Source organism: Taudactylus pleione, unplaced genomic scaffold (genome assembly GCF_031769625.1).
Source record: "Taudactylus pleione unplaced genomic scaffold, aTauple2 ptg000585l, whole genome shotgun sequence".
Classification (NCBI taxonomy): Eukaryota; Metazoa; Chordata; class Amphibia; order Anura; family Myobatrachidae; genus Taudactylus; species Taudactylus pleione.
In genome coordinates, this window is record NW_028284987.1 from 4,166,268 (window position 1) to 4,179,231 (window position 12,964).

The 12,964-nt window shown below is 47.3% G+C and overlaps 1 protein-coding gene across 1 annotated transcript in view; it reads left to right on the forward strand.

The window, feature by feature from the left end:
- Positions 1–12,964, forward strand: part of LOC148481344 (transient receptor potential cation channel subfamily V member 3-like) — a 66,595-nt gene that overhangs the window by 18,089 nt on the left and 35,542 nt on the right. The window contains exons 6-8 of the mRNA XM_088453679.1: positions 2,760–3,040; positions 10,241–10,417; positions 11,620–11,775. Of these exons, the coding sequence (XP_088309805.1) occupies positions 2,760–3,040; positions 10,241–10,417; positions 11,620–11,775 (614 nt within the window). The remainder of the gene's footprint in view (positions 1–2,759; positions 3,041–10,240; positions 10,418–11,619; positions 11,776–12,964) is intronic.

Below are 12,964 nucleotides of genomic sequence, written 5' to 3' on the forward strand. Positions count from 1 at the left end.
ACTTCCACAAATATAATATACTTTCACTGTTCTGCCCCAATTAACTTTGTAAGATCAAAGGACAGTTCAGATTTTAAATAATTACTCCTGGAAATGTTCCTGTTTTTTTTAGAATTCTCCAAGTAGTACAATTCCTCATTTTGTGTATTTATAAATGCAATTTTCACTACGTACTGTACAAATTTCTGAACTTTATAAGTTAATATTAATTGAATGTGGAGTTTCTCACTTCTTTCTAAGGATATTCTAAGAGGTCCACAGTCCAAAAACATAATACAGGTTGAGTCTCCCATATCCAAAATGCTTGGGACCAGGGGTATTTTGTATATCAGAATATTCCGTGTTTTGGAATAATTGCATACCATAATGAAATATCTTGGGAATGGGACCCAAACTTAAATGCAGAATACATTTAAGCATCATATACACCTTATACACACAGCCTGCAAGTCATTTTCTACAATATTTTTAATAATTTTGAGCATCAAAAAAGTTTGTGTACATACATGAAATTCATTTATGTTTCGTATACACCTTATACACACAGCCAGAAGGTTATTTTATACTATATTTTAATAATTTTGTGCATGAAAAAAGTTTGTGTACATTGAATCATCAGAAAGCAAAGGTTTCACTTTCTCAGTCATGCTAAAAATATTCCGTATTTCGGAATATTCCGTATTTCGGATATATATTCGGATATTGGAGACTCAACCTGTAGTAGATTAATGATAGTGTGTGTTTGTGTGTTACAGAAGTTACACAGTAAGCTCCAGTTGGCATGGGCTGATGTGGATGATTAAAGATTCTCTGTACAACACTGTGTAAAATGTTATTACAATATAAATGAAGGTTTTTAATACCTAACACACAATGTAGAGAAAAGTGATTGGACACCCCCGCTCAAGCGAAATGCATACCATGCAAACCGCTGCACACAAGTTCCAAATGGCCACTAATGCGGTGGTTTCGACAAGAACACTTCGTAGGAAGGCCCATGCACTTGCAGTTCTACGGAAACAACAAATGTTTTTTTATCAGGACGACAATGCCACTTGTCATTTTTCCAGGGCGACACTGGACTGGTATACAGAAAATTCGGTAACCCGGATTGACTGGCCAGCTAAGAGTCCAGATCTTAACCCCATTGAGTACCTCTGGGACGAATTGAAGCGATGGGTGTGTTATAGGCCGATTTGACCTTCTTCATTGTCACAGTTGGTCACTATATGGAATGGCAAAACATACCGCTTGCGGTCTGCCAAGAAAGGTGTCAACAGAAATCGCTGCACGTGGTGGACCTACTGTACAAAGTAATAGACATCAATAAAATCTTGTTGATCTATTTGCTGTCAGCGTCCAGTCACTTTTGTCAACATAGTGGGCCTCATTTATCAACAAGTTTTATCATTCATAACGAGTGATAAAACTCGTTGCGTATGATAATGGTGCTCCAGCTAATTAGCTCCCAACTGTCATCTGTTGGGAGCTGATTGGCTGGAGCACCATTTATCATACGCAACGAGTTTTATCATTCGTTGTGAATGATAAAACTTGTTGATAAGTAAGGCCCATAGGGGTATATTCAATCGGGGGCGAGAAAAGCAAAAATCCTGCGCCTGTGAGGTTTTTTCTGTAGGTGCCGGATTTTTGCTATTCAATTAGGTGCGCGTTTTTACCTATTTTGAATGCCGGGAGTTTTTTTTTTTGCGTACCTCCAAAGCACAACCAATTTTTCCTAAAATCCATAATTTTAGGAAAAAAGGTCAGGAAATGCTCTGGGACCTCGGCGGCCCCCCTCCTAATGACTAATTAAGCAATTGGAAGTTTCCAATTAGCTTAATTAGTCAGTAATACTCACCTTCTGAAGTGCTGTCTTCTGCATCCAGTGTCGGGACCCGGTCTCCTGCAGCAGCGGTGAGTATGTCAGTGTGTGTGATTGTTTGTGAGTGTTTATGAGTGAGTGTGTGTGCATGAGTGTGTGACCCCTGGTGTGTGTGTGTCCACACAGTGTGAGTATACCCCCCCGTAATGGGCGTTGGGAGAACCACATCTCCCAGCAGCCCTTGTGCCTCCCTGTAGCCTCCCAACAGCCCCCGGGACTCCCTGCAGCCCCCTCCCCAGTGAGAAGATGGAGAGGAGGCCACTGAAAGCCTCAGAGACCACCAGAGACCCCCGGGCAGGTAAGTGTAATTTTTTTATTTTTTTTTTATGCGGCGCAAGGGTTTCAGCACTGAAAACCCTGCAACCACTTTTTTTTAATTGGATACCGTAGGCATCAGGAGCACACATACCCGCGGTACTCCAAAATTGGGTGCGAGGGGCGCAAAGTTTTTTCCTCGCTACACCTCGCGTCCAATTGAATATGCCACATAGTATCTAATTTTAGCAGGATCTATACAGTGTGCACCCCAGTCTGCACATCACTGCTACAGTATATGTAACTAATTCAGGGGGAGATTTAATAAAGCTTGGAGAGATAAACCACCAACAAATGAGCTCCTGTCATTTTTCAAACAGTTAGGAGCTGATTGGTTGGTATTTTATCTCTCACAATTTTATCTCTCTCTAAGCTATATTAAATATCCCTATTTTCTATTACACTTACACAATATGCCCTGTAATGTAAAATGATGTAGTTACATAATGAGTAGGGAGAGAAATTTATTTAGGCTGTTAGATCCAGTATATAACTATTGCTATTTGTGATACTACTGTATATTATATTGGTTGATTTATCTTCCACCCCCTCCTTTTAGGTGAAACTCCATTGGCTCTTGCTGCATGCACCAATCAACCAAAGGTGGTTGATATGCTAATTGAGAACAGCGAGACCAATGTCAGCATCCAGGACTCTTTCGGAAACACTGTGCTCCATGCTTTGGTCACTGTGACAGATGATTCAGAAGTTGTCAACACTTTCATAATAAATATGTATGATAAAATCCTACGCAACTGCAAAAACAAGTTTTTTGAGAGTATTAAAAATATGAAAGGCCTCACACCACTGCAACTAGCAGCAAAGACAGGGAAATTGGAAGTAAGTATGATATGGATTACTAAAGGTGCCCACACACATACCGACTTTTCATCCAATTTGGCCGATTTCGACGAATCGTGACAACAGATCATGTAAAAAATGCCAAATCGTGACTTTCTACTCTTGATCACGATGCCGATGCACGTCCCCGCTCGTCGTACCTCGCATCTTCAGATCTGCCGTGCTGTAGGGCAGATTAGCCAATCTGGGATACAATGCATTGGCTGCAAGAGAGATCTTTAGTCAGATTGGACATTTTTAACTCCAAATCGTCCCCAGTTCAGGGGAAATCGTGTACATCAGCTGATTGGGAGCAAGTCGGTATGTGTGTGGGCACCATTACAAATGAAGCAAAAGCATGCCTACCTACAGCCAACATTCTCATAGTCTGTTAGGTTTAGGTTTTGTAGCTGATTAATAGTTGGTATAAATAGTGCCTCATCTATTCTGCCTTTCATCTTAGATGATTTGTCTAATGGAAATAATATGAGATATGGTAAGAACTTACCTTTGTTATCTCTAATTCTACGAAGTCCATAGGGTTCCACAGGATACCTTGGGGGTATAGGTGTGACGTCAGTCATCGGGCACCATAGAGTTAAGCTTTCAGCCTCCCAGGATGCACTAGGGTCCCCCTCCTATACCCCGCCCCCGAGCCAAGGCACCTCAGTTAGTTACCAAGCCATAGGCCGGAGGAGGAGAAGGAAGAGAGAGAAAGAAGATCTGGATACACGAAAGAATCACACTCTCACCAGAGGGAGACGGGAAAACCGGTGACCAGACCAAAGCCCATCTGCAGCACAGGTGCGACAGGGCGGGAGTCCTGTGGAACCCTATGGACTTCGTAGAAATAGAGATAACAAAGGTAAGTTCTTACCATATCTCATATTTTCTACATCAGGGTCCATAGGGTATCCACAGGATACCTTGGGGATGTCCCAAAGCAGTATCCTTTAAGGGTGGGGACGCTCCTGTGCTGAAAGGAGAATCCGCAGGAAGCATCCTGAGAGGCGAAGGTGTCAAACCTGTAATACCTCACGAAGGTATGGACAGAGGACCACGTAGCAGCCTTGCATATCTGGACTGCAGAGGCACCACGTCGAGCTGCCCACGAAGGACCCACAGACCTAGTGGAATGAGCCTTCAAAGAAGGAGGAACCGGCAGACCTTCATGAAGATAAGCTTCAGAAATAGCCATACGGATCCAGGCTGCCAAAGTCTACTTTGAAGCAGGCCAACCCTTTTTACGGAAGCCATAGAGGACAAACAAGGCGTCCGACTTCCTAAACGAAGAAGTGCGGTCAACATAAGTCCTTAAGCCCCGCACAACATCCAAAGTGGCCTCACCCACTGAAAGACCAGGTGAGTTAAAGGCCGGAACAACTATTTCCTCGTTAACATGAAACTGGGAAACAACTTTGGGAAGAAATTCAGGCCGAGTGCGGAGCACTGCCCTGTTCCCATGAAAAATCAAGAAAGGCATGTCTACAAGAGAGAGCCCCTAAATCAGAAACACGTCTGGCCGAAGCTATGGCCAGAAGGAAAACAGTCTTAGCTGTTAGCCATTTAAGATCCACTGAGCCCAGTGGTTCAAACGGCGGTCCCTGGAGAGCCCTCAGGACCACAGCCAAATCCCAAGGCACCACAGGTGGAACAAAGGGCGGCTGAATGCGGAGAACACCTTGCATAAAGGTGCGCACATCCGGAAACCAGACAGACAGGGCCGAAACCTGTACCTTCAAAGAAGCAAGGCTTGTAGGAAGGCGAGTATCCTAGACAGACGAAACTACCGCGGTGCATAACCTCTCGGTCGACACCACTGGAAGAACGTATGCCACACGCGATGGTATATCCTCGCGGAAGACGGTTTCCGAGCTCGTAACATGGTATGCACCACAGAGCTGGAAAACCCCCTGGACCTCAACATGGCTGTCTCAACAGCCAAGCCGTCAAAGACAGCCGAGTCAGGTCCGGGTGAAGACAAGGACCCTGCGACAGAAGGTCTGGTCATATCGGCAACCGCAGAGGACGGTCCATGGACAGACCCTGAAGGTCTGAGAACCAGTGCCGTCTGGGCCACGCGGGAGCTATCAACAGGAGCATCCCTCCTTCCTGTTTGAATTTCCGGATTACCCGTGGAAGAAGGGAAACCGGAGGAAACAGGTATGCGAACCGGAACGTCCACCGTACACCGGCAACTTGTTGTTGTGCCGGGACGCCATGAGGTCGATCTCTGGAAGACCCCACCTGTCCACCAGCAGTTGATAAACGTCCGGGTGCAGGGACCATTCCCCCGGATGAACGTCCTGGTGACTTAGAAAGTCCGCCTCCCAATTTAGCACTCCTGGGATGAAGACCGCTGATATGGCCGGAAGATTGCGCTCCGCCCATACCAGGATCCGAGACACCTCTATGAGAGCCGCCCGACTTCGGGTTCCTCCTTCCTCCTTGCCTGTTTATGTAGGCCACGGTGGTAGCGTTGTCCGACTGTACTTGCACCGGGCGACCCTTTAGAACCAGGGCGACCCTTTAGAACCCGATGTGCCTGCTGGAGAGCATTGAAGACCGCACGGAATTCCAAGATATTTATTGGAAGCTCCGCTTCTGACGGCGTCCACCTGCCCTGGAACAAGTGTGGACCCGAAACTGCTCCCCAGCCCCGAAGACTGGCGTCCGTTGTCAACAGGACCCAATTTGGTACCCAGAATGGACGTCCCTTGCTGAGATGGGTCGTCTGCAACCACCAGGCAAGGGACAGGCGAACCTCCGGGGTGAGCACTATCATCTGGGACTTCAGAGACTGAGGCAGCCCATTCCACTTGGACAGGATCAGGTGCTGCAGAGGTCTGGAGTGAAACTGGGTATATTCCACCATGTCGAACACCGACACCATGGAGCCCAGTAACCTCATCGCCGAGTGTAGAGACACCCGGCGGCTGTGCAGACAACTGCGCACCCTCGACTGTAAAGCAGAGATCTTTTCCCCCGTCACAAAGATCCTTTGCTGACCCGAGTCCAATAAGGCTCCGAGGTGCAGAATCCGCCGAGACGGGATTAGAGTGGACTTCTTCCAGTTTATTAACCAGCCGTGCCATTGCAGTAGTGCAATGGTCAGGTCCAAGTGGCGCAGAAGGAGTTTCCGGAGATCCTGCCACTAATTAAAGGTCGTCCAAGTACGGCAACATGCGGACTCCCTGCAGCCACAGAGAAGCCGCCATGACCGCCATCACCTTGGTGAACACACGCGGTGCTGTCGCCAGGCCAAAAGGTAACGCCCGAAACTGAAAGTGGTCGCTGCAGATTGCAAACCTGAGGAACTGTTGATGGCGCAAAAGAATAGGGACATGCAGGTAAGCGTCCTGTATGTCCAATGACACCATGTAGTCCCCAGGTTCCAGCGCCAGAATGATGGACCGTAGGGTCTCCATCTGAAACTTCGGCACCCACAAAGACTTGTTGAGAGCTTTGAGGTTGAGAATCGGACGATACGACCCATTGGGTTTCTGCACCAAAAAAAGATTGGAATAGAAACCCTGGTCCCTCTGGGAGAATGGAACAGGCACTATAACTCCAGCCTGGAGCATAGTGTGCAAGACCTTCCGCAGCTCCGTGGCCTTGTTCCGGTCTGATGGTAGACCCGTGGTGAAGAATCGAGCCGGGGGTCTGTGCCGGAAAGAGAGGGCGTACCTGTGGGAGACCACCTCGAGAACCCAAGTGTCTGTCGTGGTGACCAACCAACACTGGGCAAACTGCAGCAGGCGGCCTCCCACTTTGGGATCCACCAAAGTGAGGCCCGGACCGTCAGGCCGCAGGCTTGTCATCAGGTTTAGGGGCCGGACGTCTGGTACTCCATGCCTGCTTCCGGGGCTTGGCCGATTTCTTGGGACCAGCCTGTCGGGGAAAAGACTGTGGTTTGGGCCTGCCCTGGGCCCTATAAGACCGAAAGGATGATGGTCCTGAACCAGAAGGAACAGCGGCCGACGGGAGACATGCCGATTTGGCTGCCTCCAGCGTGGCCACAATCTTGTCCAGGAAGAGAACTTCTCTGTTAAAGGGCAATGCCTCCAAACCCTTTTTGGAATCAGCGTCCGCCTTCCAGGATCGCAACCACAAGGTGCGACGAGCAGCCACCGCTGCTGAAGAAATTCGAGACACCAGTGTACTAATGTCTACGTCCGCCTCGTTGATATAAGTGGCCGAATCACGGAGATTACCAATCAACTCCGTTTGTTCGGCCAGACAGTCGGAATCAAAGGACGCCCAGCGCTCCATTGCTCTGGCAACCCAGCAAATGGCCATAGCCGGCCGCGCTGCCCCCCCCCCGCAAGGGAATAAGCGGACTTCAGGCAGATCTCCACCTTGCGGTCCGTAGCATCCTTAAGGGAGGACATGGATGGCATCGGCAATGTGGCACTACGGACAAGACGTGTCACATGAGAATCCACCTGTGGAGGGGATTCCCACTTAGCAAAATAATTATCCGCGAACGGATAAGCCACCGCCAGGCGCCTCTGCGGCTGGTATCGCTTGCCAGGCTGTTTCCACACCTCCTCTAAATGGTCCACTAACTGACCCGAAAGAGGAAAGACTGTGGCGTCACCCTTCACATCCTTAAAAAAGGCATACTTGGCTTTAGCAGCTGGGGGAACTTCGTCCTCAATCACCAAGGCTGTGCGTACTGCCCGAATAAGTCCAGGAATATACACTTTGGACCTAGCGTCAGCGTCCGTAGTATGGAGAGGTTCCTGATCGTAAGGATCCAGAATCTCCCCATCATCAGACGTCCCTTCGTCATCCTCATAAGGAGCCGACAGAGACGCCACCGGCCGTTTATGTGGCCGCATCACAGCCTCCCCCTGCAACACATCCGACAAGTGCTGTACAGAACTCGTCAGGGAGTTAACCCACGCCGGCTCCTGAGAAACCGGGAGAGGGGAAATAGGGAGACTGCGGGGTACCACCAATTGTCGTGGGAAACCCTGCATGGGTGACGACACCACTGACTGCTGGGACAAACCCATCTGCGTAAACGCGGGCTGCGGAGCTAACTGGCCCACCAAGGTTGTAAGCGCCTGAGCGAAACAAGCCCAGGGCGGCTGCTGTACCGGTGCTGTAACCGTAATAGGCCGCGCCATTGACAAACACTGCCGGCAGAGGCCCTCCGTGCTACCCTCCCCCTCTGCTAAAGGTACTTTACACGTAGTACACCGTAGCCGGAGAGGAAAATCACTTTCAGACATGATGGTACAAGTATGTGACCCCTCTCACCAATTGTATTTTAAAGAGGCGAGAGACCACCCTGCAGCACCGCACCACAAGGGCTTAGCAGAAAGAACAGGGACAGTAATAAAGCTGACAGTCAGAATAGAAGATACAGGCAGCAGCGCTAGCACAGTCACATACAATGCAAAGAAAATCAATTCCTGCACTAACCAGTGCTGATCACTCAACTACGCAGACACAGAGTCTGGTAGGACACAGCGCTGCATACACAGACCTGACCACAGCGGAGGAGAGGTATGCGGGGGGACCCAGACCACGATGCCTCCGTCCAGGCTTCCAGCAGCATTCACCATGCGTTCAAGAAGATGGCTGCCGAGGAGCAGAGAGGAGGCTGGCCTGGGGGAGGAGCGCTGCCACAGGGCCAGACGGCAGTGTGCAGAGAGGGCTGTGTGCAGCGGGGGAGGCGCCGGCTGTGAGACAGGGAAGGCGCGCTCCCCTGGCATGCATTTAACCCCCCGGGACGCCGCAGCGCTACCGCTCTGCTGCGGTCCGCTCTCCCAGTGGGGTAGTGGAAGCGCAGGTTCTTACCTGGCTCCACGCTGCAGCCAGTCCCCAGGGAGCCCCCTGCCTGGGGACTCTGGACCATGTAACAGCGGGGACCCACCGTGGGACCCCGCTGCTTACCTTGCTGTCCCCCTTGATTCCGGCCATGGTCCGGAACATCTGGGGTCACCAGATGCTCACCAGCATCCCCGGATCGGTACCGGCGTTCTGGTACCGGCGGGGGTGTAGGGAAGAGAGCATGGACGTCAGGACTGACTGTCCATGCTGTACATCCAGATGTGCAGCCACAGCTGCATGCAGGAAAACTTCAGGGGCTCTTCTTAGCCCCCACTCCAACAGGTGCACCCGACTCCGGCTGGGCACCAAACTAAACTGAGGTGCCTTGGCTCGGGGGCGGGGTATAGGAGGGGGACCCTAGTGCATCCTGGGAGGCTGAAAGCTTAACTCTATGGTGCCCGATGACTGACGTCACACCTATACCCCCAAGGTATCCTGTGGATACCCTATGGACCCTGAAGTAGAAATCTAGATAATGTATAATAATTTGCTTATCATAGGACGTGAAGGTGTTAGCAAGCCAGCTTGTAGATCTAACCATTCAGATGAGCGCTATTCTTTTTGTCTCAATTCAGAGGTGCACACAGCGTTGATGTCAGACGCAAAGGAGCGATTTTTTGGCGCATGCACCAGAGGTGCACGGTGTATTTGTGGCTATGGGTTTGAGACAGCTAGCGCACCAAGGATTTTTTCAGTGACAGGTAGTCAGCTTTTAGGTTGAGGTAACAGGGTGCTGGCTACAAAAATGCAGACTTGTCGAGACCGTTTTTTGGACGAGCCCTAATGAGCCTCTGCAAGTTTGTTCACAGCTGCAGAGGCCCCGGCATTTTAGGTGATGTGAACATTCTGAGACAGCATAAGCTGACTCAGATGTTCGATGTGCGACCAATGTTCCCGATGGTTCGTCTTTTGTACGCAAGCGGTGGATGTGAGACGTCGGCTAAATCATTAGCATATCTTTGCAGGAACGCTGCATATGGAATTCTAGTCAATCTTGGTCAAGTTTGCCGATTTTCTCATAATACCGAATCTTGGTCACATGGCTTAGCAGTAGGAAGCAGATATGACATAATTGGGCATGTGGCCAGGCCTGAAAAGCATAAAATAAATTACACAGAGCACCCAAAGAGTTAACCAATAGGACTCTATAAGCCTGATTTGCATTAAACAAAGAAGTTGGTGTACATCTAGTACCTATGTACTGAAAATGGATATGGTGAGCACAGTTTGGGGGAAATGACAATAGAAAATAGCCTCGCTGTTGTTTTCTAAATTTTATTATGATAAATTAATTCTTAATATGTGTATAGTTATTCATCTGATGTTTTAACCTAGGTTTGTTTTGTATGTTTCTAGGTACTTAAATATATTCTCAGTAGAGAAATAAAGGAGAAAGAAAACAGGGTGTTGTCCAGAAAGTTTACAGACTGGGCGTATGGTCCTTTCTCCTCCACTCTGTATGATTTGAAAGATGTTGATACTTGTTCACAAAATTCCGTACTTGAAATTGTTGTCTACAATACAAACATTGATGTAAGTGGAAGAAAAACACATGAGAAGATCATGGATTTACAGGGAGGAAAGTTTTTGCCACCACTTGTAATCAAATAATTAGTCCAATTTCCAACTCAATGGCCATTGACTGAAGTACACATACAGGGTTCAGACTGATTTACACAAAGCCCCTCTCGGCCGGTGCCCCTGGCGAGTGCCATCCTGGCCAATGGGCAGATACACCCCTGTGAGTGACAGGTAATCAGCGCTTGGGGGGGTAACGGGGGGTTAGAATAACGCAGGCGTGTCTGACCATTTAAACGCCATTTTGTGGGCTTGCAAAATGAGTCATTGCGATATCCTGCACAGCATGAGAGCTCTCTGTGTGTCAGGAGAGCTGCACTGTTTATGGTTGCTCAGACTTGCCTTATATATTGTATGACTGCGCGATGTGCGTCATTGATACCGATGTTTAAGCTTTTGCACGTAGTCATATGGATATGAGAAGGCAGAAGTGGGTGTCCCTATGCTTGGCTGTGCTTTGGAAGGTATTAGCATATTTTAGCAGAATGCAGTTGCAATTGCATTACTGTCCGTCTCTGAATCAGGCCCACAGTACTGTATTCAGCCTTTATTTTGTAACTTTTGGCAAAGTGAATGAGTACAATATAATACTTTTTATGGCCCTTTAAAACCATACTGCCACGGAACAGGTAATTTGTTTTTTTTAAGGTGAGATAAACTGAGTCTGGCACCATTTTACTGCATTATAAACAATCTAAAGGCTTCATTTACAATTTGGAGTCATTCCAACTCAGGCACGAAAGTATGTTTGGTTTTATGGCACATGTGCCATATAACAACATGGAGAATAGGGTACAATGTAATTCACATTTGCTGCCGCCAGTTCCTCCTCACCCCTAAAAAAAACCCTAAAAAACAAAAGCATTATACCATGCAATTAAGGTGCTTTCAGACACAGGAATTAAAAAACATGTATTTAAAACCAGCCAATGACAGTAGGATAGAGCTAGAATGGAGCTTGGCCTTTAAATAGGTGCTAGTTTTTGGAGTGGGACAATGGACACTGGACCAGCTGGCCGATCTGAATTAAAATTCCTTCAGTACGATGGGTTACAGTGACAAATTTTCGCAATAATACATTTATGTTATATGCTGTAATTTAGAAATAAACTGTCTACATGATTTAGTTATTTTAATATTTTTCTATTTTTTCTTAGAACCGCCATGAACTTTTGGCTTTGCAGCCTCTTCAAGCTCTACTTCAATTTAAATGGGAAAAGTTTGCAAAATACATGTTCTTTATCTCTTTTCTTATTAACTTTGCTTTTAATATTGTTTTGACTCTGGTCTACTACCGGCCACGTGGAAATCAGGTAAGGTATACCTTCAATCTGTAAATATATCACTGTTATGAAGTTCCACAGTGATTTAAAAAGACAATGATATTGGGCCTGATTCATGGTCAGACCTTATTGCAGAGCTGCAAGGAAGCGGCTGTGCAATACCGTCCAGCAAATGTTTAAATACTGTAGGAGGCATGTATAGGAAGCAGACATCTCCTGACAGCAATAGCGATCCGAGTGCTGCATCTACAGGCACTGCCCCAGATGACCATCGCGACCATCGGTTGCAATGGCGGCAGCTCCAGCTTACTCAGGTTGACAGCCTGCGAGGCTAGGAAATCTGCGTCCACCGACGCAGACCCTGGCCTTGGCACTACCAGAGAGCAGGGGAGACGTCCTCATTTCCAGGAACGTTGCCCAGGCACTCCCCCATTCTGTCCCCCAAATGCTGCAGCATGTCAATCATGAGTATGATAGTTTGGAGTTTGAATCAAACAGGTTTCTTCCATTGGATGACTTACATGAATATGTAATTTCTTTAAATAAATATATTGCTTTATCTTTCTAGAATCTTAATTTTATCATGATAAGGTGTTTTGATTTTTCCACTGGGTGCGCCTACATGACCGCCTAGTACACTTAGATGTGCACACCTACTTATTCAAAGTAAGCCTAGGCTTTCAGAGAGCCTAGAGACTAAGTCCAAATTTCATTCATAAAATTCCTAAATAATTTTCTTTTTTTTCTAACGTACTGATTGGTTTAGCCTAATTAATGATTTCATTAATTATGAGAGAGGACATTGGGACTGCTTTTATTACATGTTACATATTTGTGTGTTTGACGCTCCTGTTATATTGTTATATTGCTCGAAGTATACAAACAAATTAGGGGTGTGCACCGGCCACTTTTCGTGTTTTGTGTTTTGGTTTTGGATCTGGATCTTTCTTCGTGTTTTGGATCTGGATTGGTTTTGCCAAAACCACCCTTCCGTGTTTTGGGTTCTGGGTTTTGGATCTGTATTTTTTTGAAAAAAAGCATAAAAACAGCTTAAATCACAGAATTTGTGGGTTTTTCTGCTCCTATGCAATTATTAACCTCAATAACCTTCATTTCCACTCATTCCCAGTCTATTCTGAACACCTCACAATATTGTTTTTATGGCCAAAAGATTGCACCGAGGTAGCTGGATGACTATGCTAAGCGACACGAGTGGGCG